General features: G+C 42.9%; 1 protein-coding gene across 3 annotated transcripts in view; it reads right to left on the bottom strand.

The window, feature by feature from the left end:
* Positions 1-12283, bottom strand: part of LOC139538827 (tumor necrosis factor receptor superfamily member EDAR-like) — a 52107-nt gene extending 39824 nt beyond the window's left edge. Inside the window, exon 1 of one of the 3 annotated variants that reach the window (XM_071341305.1) lies at positions 12075-12283. Coding sequence is in view for 2 of the 3 variants with exons in the window: in XM_071341306.1 (XP_071197407.1) it covers positions 9991-10066 (76 nt within the window). In the remaining variant the exon portion in view is untranslated. Of the gene's footprint in view, positions 1-9990; positions 10235-12074 lie in introns of those variants that run through there. The other 2 variants (XM_071341306.1, XM_071341304.1) reach the window with 2 other exon arrangements.

Genomic DNA, 12283 nt, shown 5'->3' on the forward strand with positions numbered 1-12283 from the left:
ACTTTAGTGTTGTGTGTACTGTAGTGTTGGTGTGTACTGTAGTGTTGGTGTGTACTGTAGTGTTGGTGTACTGTAGTGTTGGTGTACTGTAGTGTTGGTGTGTACTGTAGTGTTGGTGTACTGTAGTGTTGGTGTGTACTGTAGTGTTGGTGTACTTTAGTGTTGTGTGTACTGTAGTGTTGGTGTGTACTGTAGTGTTGGTGTGTACTGTAGTGTTGGTGTGTACTGTAGTGTTGGTGTGTACTGTAGTGTTGGTGTACTGTAGTGTTGGTGTGTACTGTAGTGTTGGTGTACTGTAGTGTTGGTGTACTGTAGTGTTGGTGTACTGTAGTGTTGGTGTGTACTGTAGTGTTGGTGTGTACTGTAGTGTTGGTGTACTGTAGTGTTGTTGTGTACTGTAGTGTTGGTGTGTACTGTAGTGTTGGTGTGTACTGTAGTGTTGGTATGTACTGTAGTGTTGGTGTGTACTGTAGTGTTGGTGTGTACTGTAGTGTTGGTGTACTGTAGAGTTGGTGTACTGTAGTGTTGGTGTACTGTAGTGTTGGTGTGTACTGTAGAGTTGGTGTACTGTAATGTTGGTGTAATGTAGTGTTGGTGTACTGTAATGTTGGTGTGTACTGTAGTGTTGGTGTGTACTGTAGTGTTGGTGTGTACTGTAGTGTTGGTGTACTGTAGAGTTGGTGTACTGTAGTGTTGGTGTACTGTAGTGTTGGTGTACTGTAGTGTTGGTGTACTGTAGAGTTGGTGTACTGTAGAGTTGGTGTACTGTAGAGTTGGTGTACTGTAATGTTGGTGTACTGTATGCAGCGCCATGCAGTGTGTGTAATAGTTATAGTCATGGAGCTGTTATTGTATCAGATGATCCATAAAGTAAGAACGTGTTTAGCTAGTCTGCTATAGGGGTCCGGCTGTCACCCTAACTCAGGTATTACACACACACACACACACACACACACACACACACACACACACACACACACACACACACACACACACACACACACACACACACACACACACACACACACACACACACACACACACACAGACGTATACACAAGCACATGCACACTTGGGAAATGCTTCTCTCTCTCTGTGTGACAGCTCAACTGAAGTGTCTGAGAGACACACTGACGATCACTTAAACAACTGATGGGAATCAGCGATAGAGTTCACCACTAACTATTACACTATAAATTGTCAATCAATCAGACACAGATGAGATTGATTACACTACTTTAAGAGGGAGATTGAGTCCATGCCCTCTTTTCTTCATTGTTTCAGAAGACAGGATGGGGGAGTGGTGGATAAGTGGTGATAGGAGGCGGTTGGGGGCTGAAATTAGCTTAATTGAACCACAACCTGTGAGTGAGTGAGTGTGAGTGTGAGTGCGTGTGCGTGTGTGCGTGTGCGTGTGCGCGTGTGCGTGTGTGTGTGTGAGACCCAGTGGCGCTGCTGGGCTTTCAGGATAAAGATAAGAAAATGTAACTTTGCCCCGAACACCTCATTATCAGACTAATCGAACACATTCAGCACACACACACCCAGAAGCTTTCATCAGGCTCTAGCCCAGCTCCTCACTCCCCTGCGAGTCCTCGGCGCCCCACACACCCAACACACTCACACTGGAATGCACTTCTCTATTTGAAGTGCGTCTCTCTCTCTCCCTTCTCTCCCCATTTCTTTCTCTATCCCTCTCTCTCTATCCCCTATCCTTCTTGCTCCGTCTCACTCTTTCCCTTTTCTCTCTCTCCCCCTTCCTCTCTCTGCCCCTCTCACTCATTTCCTTTCCCTATCTGTCCCCCACCTCTCCCTCTGTCTGTCCCCCCTCTCTCCTTCTCTGTCATCCTTCTTCCCTCTCCCTCCCTCTCTCTCTGTCCTCCCTGTTGGGACATGTCTGTGTTGAAAGCCAACCTCAATCTCCCAAGGCCCCGGGGAATTAATCTTCTAACGAGAGTTAATCTCACATAAACACACTGAGAGTCATTATCTGTGTCATTAACGGCCTGACAAACCCACACCCCAGGCACAAATCAATACTTTCTACAGACCGACACCTCGGGCATGGCTTATAATACTCTACTAGACCCCACAGAGTTCCTGTTACAACACAGTTTACAGAGGCGCTCACACACAGATACCTTTACGGACACAATTATACAGGGGTCACTGCTGGAGTGGAGAATCCACTCTCACTCTCTCATTCATTCTCTCTTTCTCTTTCTCTCAATTCAATTTCAATTTAAGGGCTTTTATTGTCATGGGAAACATATGTTTACATTGCCAAAGCAAGTGAAATAGAAAATAAACAAAAGTGAAATACACAATAAAAAATGTAATATAAACATTACACTCACAAAAGTTCCAAAAGAATAAAGACATTTCATATTCTGTCTATATACAGTGTTGTAACTATGTGCAAATAGTTAAAGTACAAAAGGGAAAATAAAAAAACATAGATATAGGTTGTATTTACAATGGTGTTTGTTCTTCACTGATTGCCCTTTTCTTGTGGCAACAGGTCACAAATCTTGCTGCTGTGATGGCACACTATGGTATCTCACCCAAAAGATACAGGAGTTTATCAAAATTGGATTTGTTTTTTGAATTATTTGTGGGTCTGTGTAATCTGAGGGAAATATGTGTCTCTAATATGGTCATACATTTGGCAGGAGGTTAAGAAGTGCAGCTCAGTTTCCACCTCATTTTGTGGGGCAGTGTGCACATAGCCTGTCTTCTCTTGAGAGCCAGGTCTGCCTTTGGCAGCCTTTCGTTTGTATATAGTCAAAGATTTCCTTAATTTTGGGTCAGTCACAGTGGTCAGGTATTCTGCAACTGTGTACTCTCTGTCCAAATAGCATTCTAGTTTGCTCTGTTTTTTTGTAAATTCTTTCCAATGTGTCAAGGAATTATCTTTTTGTTTTCTCATGATTTGGTTGGGTCTAATTGTGTTGCTGTCCTTTGGCTCTCTGGGGTCTGTTGTGTTTGTGAACAGAGCCCCAGGACCAGCTTGCTTAGGGGGCTCTTCTCCGGGTTAATTTCTCTGTATGTGATGGCTTTGTTATGGAAGGCTTGGGAATCACTTCCATTTAGGTGGTTATAGAATTTAACATCTCTTTTCTTGATTTTGATAATTAGCGGGTCTCTTCCTAGTTCTGCTCTGCAAGCATTATTTGGTGTTTTACGTTGTACACAGAGGATATTTTTGCAGAATTCTGCATGCAGTCTCTCAATTTGGTGTTTGTCCCATTTTGTGAATTCTTGGTTGGTGAGCGGGCCCCAGACCTCACAACCATAAAGGGCAATGGTTTCTGTAACTGATTCAAGTATTTTTAGCCAGATCCTAATTGGTACGTCAAATTTTATGTTCCTTTTGATGGCATAGAAGGCCCTTCTTGCCTTGTCTCTAAGATCGTTCACAGCTTTGTGTAAGTTACCCATGGCGCTGATTTTTAGTGCGATATATGTATAGTTTATGAGCTTTCGGGCAACGGTGTCTAGGTGGAATTTGTATTCGTGGTCCTGGCAACTGGACCTTTTTTGGAACACCCTTATTTTTGTCTTACTGAGATTTACTGTCAGGGCCCAGGTCTGACAGAATCTGTGCAGAAGATCTAGGCGCTGATGTAGGCCCTCCTTGGTTGGGGACAGAAGCACCAGATCATCAGCAAACAGTAGACCTTTGACTTCAGATTCTAGTAGGGTGAGGCCGGGTGCTGCAGACTGTTCTAATGCCCTCGCCAATTCGTTGACATATATGTTGAAGAGGGTGGGGCTTAAGCTGTATCCCAGTCTCACCCTCCGACCATTTGGAAAGAAATGTGTCTTTTTTGCCAATTTTAACCGCACACTTGTTGTGTATATGGACTTTATAATGTCGTATGTTTTCCCCCAACACCACTTTCCATCAATTTGTATAGTAGACCCTCATGCCAAATTGATTTGAAAGCTTTTTTTGAAACCAACAAAGCATGAGAAGACTTTGCTTTTGTTTTGGCTTGTTTGTTTGTCAATTACGGTGTGCACGGTGAATATGTGGTCTGTCGTACGGTCATTTGGTAAAAAGACAGTTTGACATTTGCTCAGTACATCGTTTTCGCTGAGGAAATGTACGAGTCTGCTGTTAATGATAATGCAGAGGATTTTCCCAAGCTTGCTGTTGACGCATATCCCCCGGTAGTTATTGGGGTCAAATTTGTCTCCACTTTTGTGGATTGGTTTGATCAGTCTTGGTTCCAAATATTGGGGAAGATGCCAGAGCTGAGGATGATGTTAAAAAGTTTAAGTATAGCAAATTGGAATTGTGGTCTGTATATTTTATAATTTCATTGAGGTTACCATTAACCCCACAGGCCTTTTTGGGTTGGAGGCTTTGTATTTTTAAATGTAAATGTAAATGTATTTTGTCCTGTAGTTCATTCAATGTAATTGGAGAATCCAGTGGGTTCGGTTAGTCTTTTATAGTTGATTCTAAGATTTGTATTTGATTATGTATATGTTTTTACTGTTTGTTCTTTCTTGTAGAGCCCTAAAGATTGGAGAAGTGGTTTATCCATACATCTCAGTTTTGGATAGATAACGCTTCGTGTTGTTGTTTGTTTTGAGTTTTCCAATTTTCCCAGAAGTGGTTTGACTCTATGGATTCTTCAATTATATTGAGCTGCTTTCTGACATGCTGTTCCTTCTTTTTCCATAGTGTATTTCTGTATTGTTTTAGTGTAGGCTCAGGTTTTCTGGGTCTCAATGTTTATGGTTGGATAGGTTTCTCAATTTCTTTCTTAGGTTTTTCAAATCTTCATCAAACCGTTTGTTATTGTTGCTCATTTTCTTAGTTATCTGCTTGAAATGTTTAGATTTGATAGAGAAGCAGAGAGGTCAAATATACTGTTTAGGTTTTCTACTGCCAAGTTTACACCTTCACTATTACAGTGAAACCTTTTGTCCAGGAAAATGTCTAGAAGGGATTGAATTTGTTGTTGCCTAATTTTTTGGGGGTAGATTTCCACACCATTTATAGCATGTCAGTTCCTTTGGCTTTGATGTCTCATGATTTGTAAAGTGTGATTTTGCTGTGATCTGATAGGGGTGTCAGTGGACTGACTGTGAAAGCTCTAAGAGACTCTGGGTTGAGGTCAGTGATAAAGTAGTCTACAGTGCTACTGCCAAGAGATGAGCTATAGGTGTAACTACCATAGGAGCCCCCTCGAAGCCTACTATTGACTATGTACATACCCAGCGTGTGACAGAGCTGCAGGAGTTGTGACCCATTTTTGTTGGTTATGTTGTCATAGTTGTGTCTAGGGGGGCATATTTATTATTTAATTTTTTTATTTAACCTTTATTTAACCAGGTAGGCAAGTTGAGAACAAGTTATAATTTACAATTGCGACCTGGCCAAGATAAAGCAAAGCAGTTCGACACATACAACAACACAGAGTTACTTACACATGGAGTGAAACAAACATACAGTCAATAATACAGTAGAAAAAATAAGTATATACAATGTGAGCAAATGAGGTGAGATAAGGGAGGTAAAGGCAAAAAAAGGGCATTAAAAAAAAGGCATATGGGGGAGAGAATGCTGTCACCTCCAGGTAGGTGTTTGTCCCCCTGTGTGCTGAGGGTGTCGGGTTCTTGTCCAGTTCTGGCATTTAGGTTGCCACAGACTAGTACATGTCCCTGAGCTTGGAAATTGTTGATCTCCCCCTCTAGGATGGAGAAGCTGTCATCGTTAAAGTATAAGGATTCTATTAGGGGGATATAGGTAGCACAGATGAGGACATTTTTCCCTGTTGAGATCATTTCCTTATAAATTTTTAGCCAGATGTAAAATGTTCCTGTTTTGACTAATTTAATAGAGTGGGTTAGGTCTACTCTATAGCAAATTAGCATACTTCCTGAGTCTCTTCCCTGTTTCACACCTGATAGTTTGGTGGATAGGACTTCCAACTCTCTGTACCAATGGGTCCGTCTCCTTATACCATGTTTCTTGTAGGATGACAATGTCTGTATTTCCAATTTCTATGATGAAGTCCAGGTTCCTGCTCTTTAGGCCAAAGGCAGATGACCTCAGACCTTGTATATTCCAGGATGAGATAGTAAAAGCTTCCTGTTCCATAATGTCTAGTGTTGTTTTTGTGTGGTTTAGGGCCGGACCATCACAGTAGGTGTGAGCAGAGCATGTTGAGCATCTGATACATGCCTCTTAGGTCGCAGGATGGGGATTGTTCTGGTGTAATAGTGGGGGTTGGGCCTGTTGCTCTGCTCACGGCCTGGGCATAATTATGTCCTGCTCTCATGTTGAGGTCCGTGCCGCAGGGGCAGAAGGGGCATAGGTCTGATATGGTGTGGCCTATATTCTGTGTGGCCAGGGTTTGCTTGGGGTAGTCTTAGCTGGTTTGGATTTGCCTGGTGATGCTGTGGTCTGGGTGTAGGTCTTCTTGGCATGGGTTCTCTTGGTGCAGGTCCTTCCGGAGCGGGTCTTGCAGGTCTGGGAGGGTGTCTCGCTGGTCTGGGCGGGGTGTCTGTTGCTCCTGTATGAGGTGCTAGGGCTACGGTTGAGGGTGACGTCCTTCAGGGTCCTGGCAAAAGTTGGGATTGCTGCCTTGTAGAGGTGGACCTGGTCGTAAAGGCAGTTCAAGTCCAGGGTGGAGTGGTGGGCCAGGTAGACATTAGGTTTTAAGGCACAGTCTCGTAAAATGCTTGCATTCACCCGCTGTATGGTGGCATGATGAAAGTATTTTCGTGTTAGCAGGGTGGAAATAACCACTTGTGCGTCTCTCTTCAATAACCATCACTAATCAGCAGGATGGAGCAAGTTGAGCTGCTGTATTCATCAACAGATGCATATTTATCAGTATCACATTGATTGAAGGTGATCTAGTATTCTTGTAACATCCCTGGCACACAGTTTCATTAATTATGTATCCTCACCCGTCAATGAGCAATGTAAAATGTTTTGAGTGTTGGAAAAAGTGCTTTATAACTCCAATCCATTATGTGTCATCATAAGCATTAGTCATATGCAACAAAAGTTTTCCATTACAGCAGTTAAGCAGAGTGAATAGTAGCCAGCTGACACTTGATCTGATCTAACCCGACAGAACTATCTATAACTATGAACTGTTATTAAGTCATTACTGATCCTGGACCTGTCAGGGCTGTCAGTGTTGGTCTACAGACAGACTGATTTATTGGAATATCCCCCTAGAGACCCAGCAGGGGCAATCATCTACTACACGCGCACACACACACGCACGCGCGCACACACACACACACACACGCACACACACACGCGCACACACACGCGCACACACACACGCACGCGCGCACACACACACACACACACACGCACGCGCACACACACACGCACGCGCACACACACACAGAAAAACACAGAAGGTAAGCGCCAGAACAACAGCTGTCTTCAGATAGCATCTGTCTTCTCTCTCTCTCTCTTGGGTAAATCTATTTGAATTCAATCTCCTTTTGACAGCACCACTTTTGATTCGACGTTAAAAATTATGACATTTTAATTTAAAAACATTATTTTCATGAAATAATATAATATTTTGACAACACTGTTTGTAAGCTTTAAAATAATATCAAACTCAACCGTTTATATTTTCCAGTGATGAAGACATGGATGTCTCATGGTGGGGTATGCAAAATGGGTCAATTTAGAGAACCTTTATCTCCTGAATTCAAACCATAAAGTGACAGAATGTTCAGAATAATTCTAGATATCCAGTCTAGTTTAACTTTCTATGTGAATCCTAATGTTCATGCAGCAAAATATGTTTTGGAGTTATTTCTGTAAACCTGGTAAACCGATTTGATTTTTTTTTTTTCTGTGCTCCAACTTTATCCCGAACATTTACATTTAAGTCATTTAGCAGACGCTCTTATCCAGAGCGACTTACAAATTGGTGCATTCACCTTATGATATCCAGTGGAACAACCACTTTACAATAGTGCATCTAACTCTTTTAAGGGGGGGGGGGGGGGGGGGTTAGAAGGATTACTTTATCCTATCCTAGGTATTCATGTAGAACCATGAACCCCGGGCCTTATCCCAAGCTGCCTTCCTCTACATGAACCCCGGGCCTTATCCCAAGCTGCCTTCCTCTACATGAACCCCGGGCCTTATCCCAAGCTGCCTTCCTCTACATGAACCCCGGGCCTTATCCCAAGCTGCCTTCCTCTACATGAACCCCGGGCCTTATCCCAAGCTGCCTTCCTCTACATGAACCCCGGGCCTTATCCCAAGCTGCCTTCCTCTACATGAACCCCGGGCCTTATCCCAAGCTGCCTTCCTCTACATGAACCCCGGGCCTTATCCCAAGCTGCCTTCCTCTACATGAACCCCGGGCCTTATCCCAAGCTGCCTTCCTCTACATGAACCCTTTCTCTCTCTAAATCCAACCCCCGTCCCCTGATCACTCTGTGGTAACACATGTGATCTATCATCTAAAGGACGCAACGGAAATGAATGTTTAACCCCGTAATGGATATTTACTGTGAGTTGATAATGACTCTGTCAGATTAGGATGTGGCTTCTCTAACAAAGCAATCAGGGAGGAGATGAAGCCAAGAACCCAATTAAACTCTTTCTCACACACACGCATACATACAAGTACACGTGTGCACATATGTGCATGCACAAATACAAAGCGCTATGTGGTTCATATGCCTGTGGTTTAATTCTGATGACAATTAAACAAATACTTTAATGAAGTGAAGTTCTGGACTCTTGGCATTAGTCTCAACCTAATGTCTGTCAATGTCTGTTTTTCATTCTAAAGCCCTCTCTCCTCTCCTTTTCTTCTGTACTTTCCTCTCCACATTTTGCCCTCTCCTCTCTGTCTCTCTCTCACAAACGTACGAACACACAAACACACACACTCACACAACACACCATCCTGCTGCTTCCAACTAATGAACAACTCCTAAACACAATCAGTCAGATACTGGAGGATTTCTCCTTTAAAGCCAATTATTCCTCTTTAATACATACAGACCTGCCAAATCCTCTCATATCTCAAACACATGTTACCACTACAACTAACCTCCATGCAGAAACATCATAAACAGGGCTGGGGGAAGGGAGAACATTGGGTACTGAAGACAGTTTGTTCTCATTAGAACTAAATACTTTGCAGCCAACAAACAGCACAAGTATTAAATACACATTGAAATACACATGAAAATACACCCAGGCATTAACAGCAGTTGGAAGTGAGTAGGTGGGTGAGGAAGGGATTGAAAGGATAGAGTTTGATTTCTTTACTGAAAGACTACACTGTAAAAATAAACATGTTGATTCAACGTACAACTTTAAGGCAACCAGCTGTGAGTTTGCTCAACAAAATGTTCACACACAAACATTTTGGAGCTGGTTGCCGTACGTTGAATCAACATATTTGTTCTTCTTTTTTTATGGTGCATCATCATAAACATCAGATGATTCATGGAGATGCTCATATCAGATTGTTTCCATGTTTTCAGAGAGACTCCTAGAGTTATTAAACAGGTTCATATCATCACAAGGCTGTACTGATACAACTGTGTGTGTGTGTGTGTGTGTGTGTGTGTGTGTGTGTGTGTGTGTGTGTGTGTGTGTGTGTGTGTGTGTGTGTGTGTGTGTGTGTGTGTGTGTGTGTGTGTGTGTGTGTGTATCTGGTGTAGTCTCTTCATCTCTCTTCATCTCTGATTGCTTTAATTACAGACTGACTTTCCCCGTTCAGAGTGCAAGAAAAACCAACTCTTAATGCACATTAAAAGGAGTCGCAACACACACACACACACACACACACACACACACACACACACACACACACACACACACACACACACACACACACACACACACACACACACACACACACACACACACACACACACACACACACACACACACACACACACACACACACACACACACACACCTCCAGCCACACCACTCAGTAGTCCCTTTGATTTCTGTCTTACGTGATCTGTCTTTCATCGTCGCCTCTCCCTGATCCCTCTCTTTACCTCCACTGAGGCAGAACGTCTCTCTCTCCATATCACCTTCGTCTCTCGCGTTATCTATTGAGCGTTATTGTAGTTGGGCGGGTCCATTTACTGTGTCTAACTCATTAGCAGGTGGGAAAAACGGTTTCGGTCTGCGTCTCTCTGTTCCTTAGTCTTTAGCATGACAGCAGAACGGCCGACTATCTGTCTGTCAGTCTATTTGTGTTTAGTGTGGGATGATTATGGTGTCTGTAGCACAAGAGTCGAGGGGTCGGAGAGGGGCTGGGCTCTAGTGAGTAGAGGACTCCGAGCAGTGGGTTATGGGACCCTGGGCTTTGGTCTGACGGACTGGACTGACAACGTATCATTAGCCTCAAACAGCCAGACATACAGTAGAAGAGAGAGAGAGCAGTGACCCTTCTGACCCTTCTCCCTCTTCTCTCCTTAAACACATTAGGTTATAACACAATTATTACTGAAAGTGAATTGATGCATGGAGGATACACTCCTTCAATTACACACCATGTTAATATATGGACATTGGATCTGCTTAGATTACAGTGTATTTTGGAAGTTAGAACAACATCTGTTACAGGTCAGCTCGTATCGTTATCTCTTTACACATTTAATGATAAGTTCAACATCCTCTATTGAGACGAGCTCAATCACCTTACAGGGAGATATCTGTGAAACTGTTTCAAAGCTTGAGTGTTAAATTTCAATCTATATTAGGATACATATTGTTTGAATTTAATATTATCTGACATAATGAGAACTTTCTGCCATGTATCTGGAGACAGGATATGTGTTTGTTCTCCAGAAATCTGCATTAATTTGTAAACTTAATATAGCCCATTAGGTCTATAGTGCAGGCTTGTCAGGCACACGTCACCATTGTCCTTGTACAGAATATTCTAAACCTTCAAAATAAGGTATGACGTCTTTAAAAATATATATATAACTAACTTTTTTAAAGTTTAAAATGTTATCAGCAGAATTTCAGTGATACAGCTAAATTCCTTACTATGCTACTAAAAAAGCTATTAGCCTATCATAATTATTACTACGCAAATATGAATATTATCATTGCTACTTTTGTTGTTATTATGATCAGTATTTCCTTTCATTCATTTAATCCTGCGGCGCCATACTAACGCTTTGAAGATGAGTTACACGTTTTCTTTCTGACGTTTCTTCTTTCTTTATCCTTTCTACCTCAAACATGAAAAAGTGCGGCGGTGTGCCGGGGGGAGAGGGAGAGGGACAGAGAGCAGAGACACAGAGAGAGAGGGATTGATTTCCACCCTCAGCGCTGCAGCCGTAGTTCAAAGCTCCAGACTTCAGAGAGCGTCAGGACCCAGCATGTCGAGCCCGGGTTAGGCTGCCTGTCTGCGGCCAGGAGTTCCCCCAGGGCCCGGGGAGGGCGAAAACCAGGCGGCACCGTCAAAATAATTATGCGGAGAGGATTGAGAGAAGAGCAAAGCACACACCGGGATCGGGACCGACCAGGACCAGTCGCTGGTCTCAGAACCCGCTGTCTCTCTCGGGAGATGAGAGGTGAACTAAGAGCCCATGCTCTCTTCATGTAACAATTACCTCCAAGATGGTAGGCTACATCCCTAATGGATCAGTAATAAACCTGGTGGCCTAAACGTTATTACTTCCCAACACACCACTTAGCGACCACACACACTCACACACTGCGCTCTATTATCATGCAATTAACTACAGGTCTAATATAAACTGAAATACCGGTATGAAAAAGGAAAAAACTCCGGTTTAGAGCAATTACTAGGCTAGATTATCAAATCTTTAAGGCAGAAAAACAGGCCTATTTAAATATGTAGATCATTTGACATTTGTCCATTTATATCTTTCCAACAGTGGCTAACTTTTCTGAATATTTGCTTCATTTTCGACCAACAAACAATGTAACACATGCAGTTATTTTCGAAAATTAAAATTACAGTTAAGTAGGCTACATGTGTCTGCAGCATAAATGCTCCAGGAATTTCCTCAAATCTTGCAGCAATCCCGCTTTACATTCCAAAGCACTTTACCTGCGTGTAGAGCCGAGTTGAGACGGGACAGGTCTGGCGGCGTGTAGCCTAGCTCTCTGCGCGGACTGCTGTAGTTTAATGATCAGACTGTATTGAGCAGTCTGACAGGCATCACCAATATCTAAACAGCTAAACAAATCTTTCGTTAATCTCGCTGTTTTCAGCCCACAGTGTGCATGGCCGGTGATCCAGAGTAGCTCCTCCTCACA

This window comes from Salvelinus alpinus, chromosome 14 (genome assembly GCF_045679555.1).
Source record: "Salvelinus alpinus chromosome 14, SLU_Salpinus.1, whole genome shotgun sequence".
In the NCBI taxonomy this organism is placed as follows: domain Eukaryota; kingdom Metazoa; phylum Chordata; class Actinopteri; order Salmoniformes; family Salmonidae; genus Salvelinus; species Salvelinus alpinus.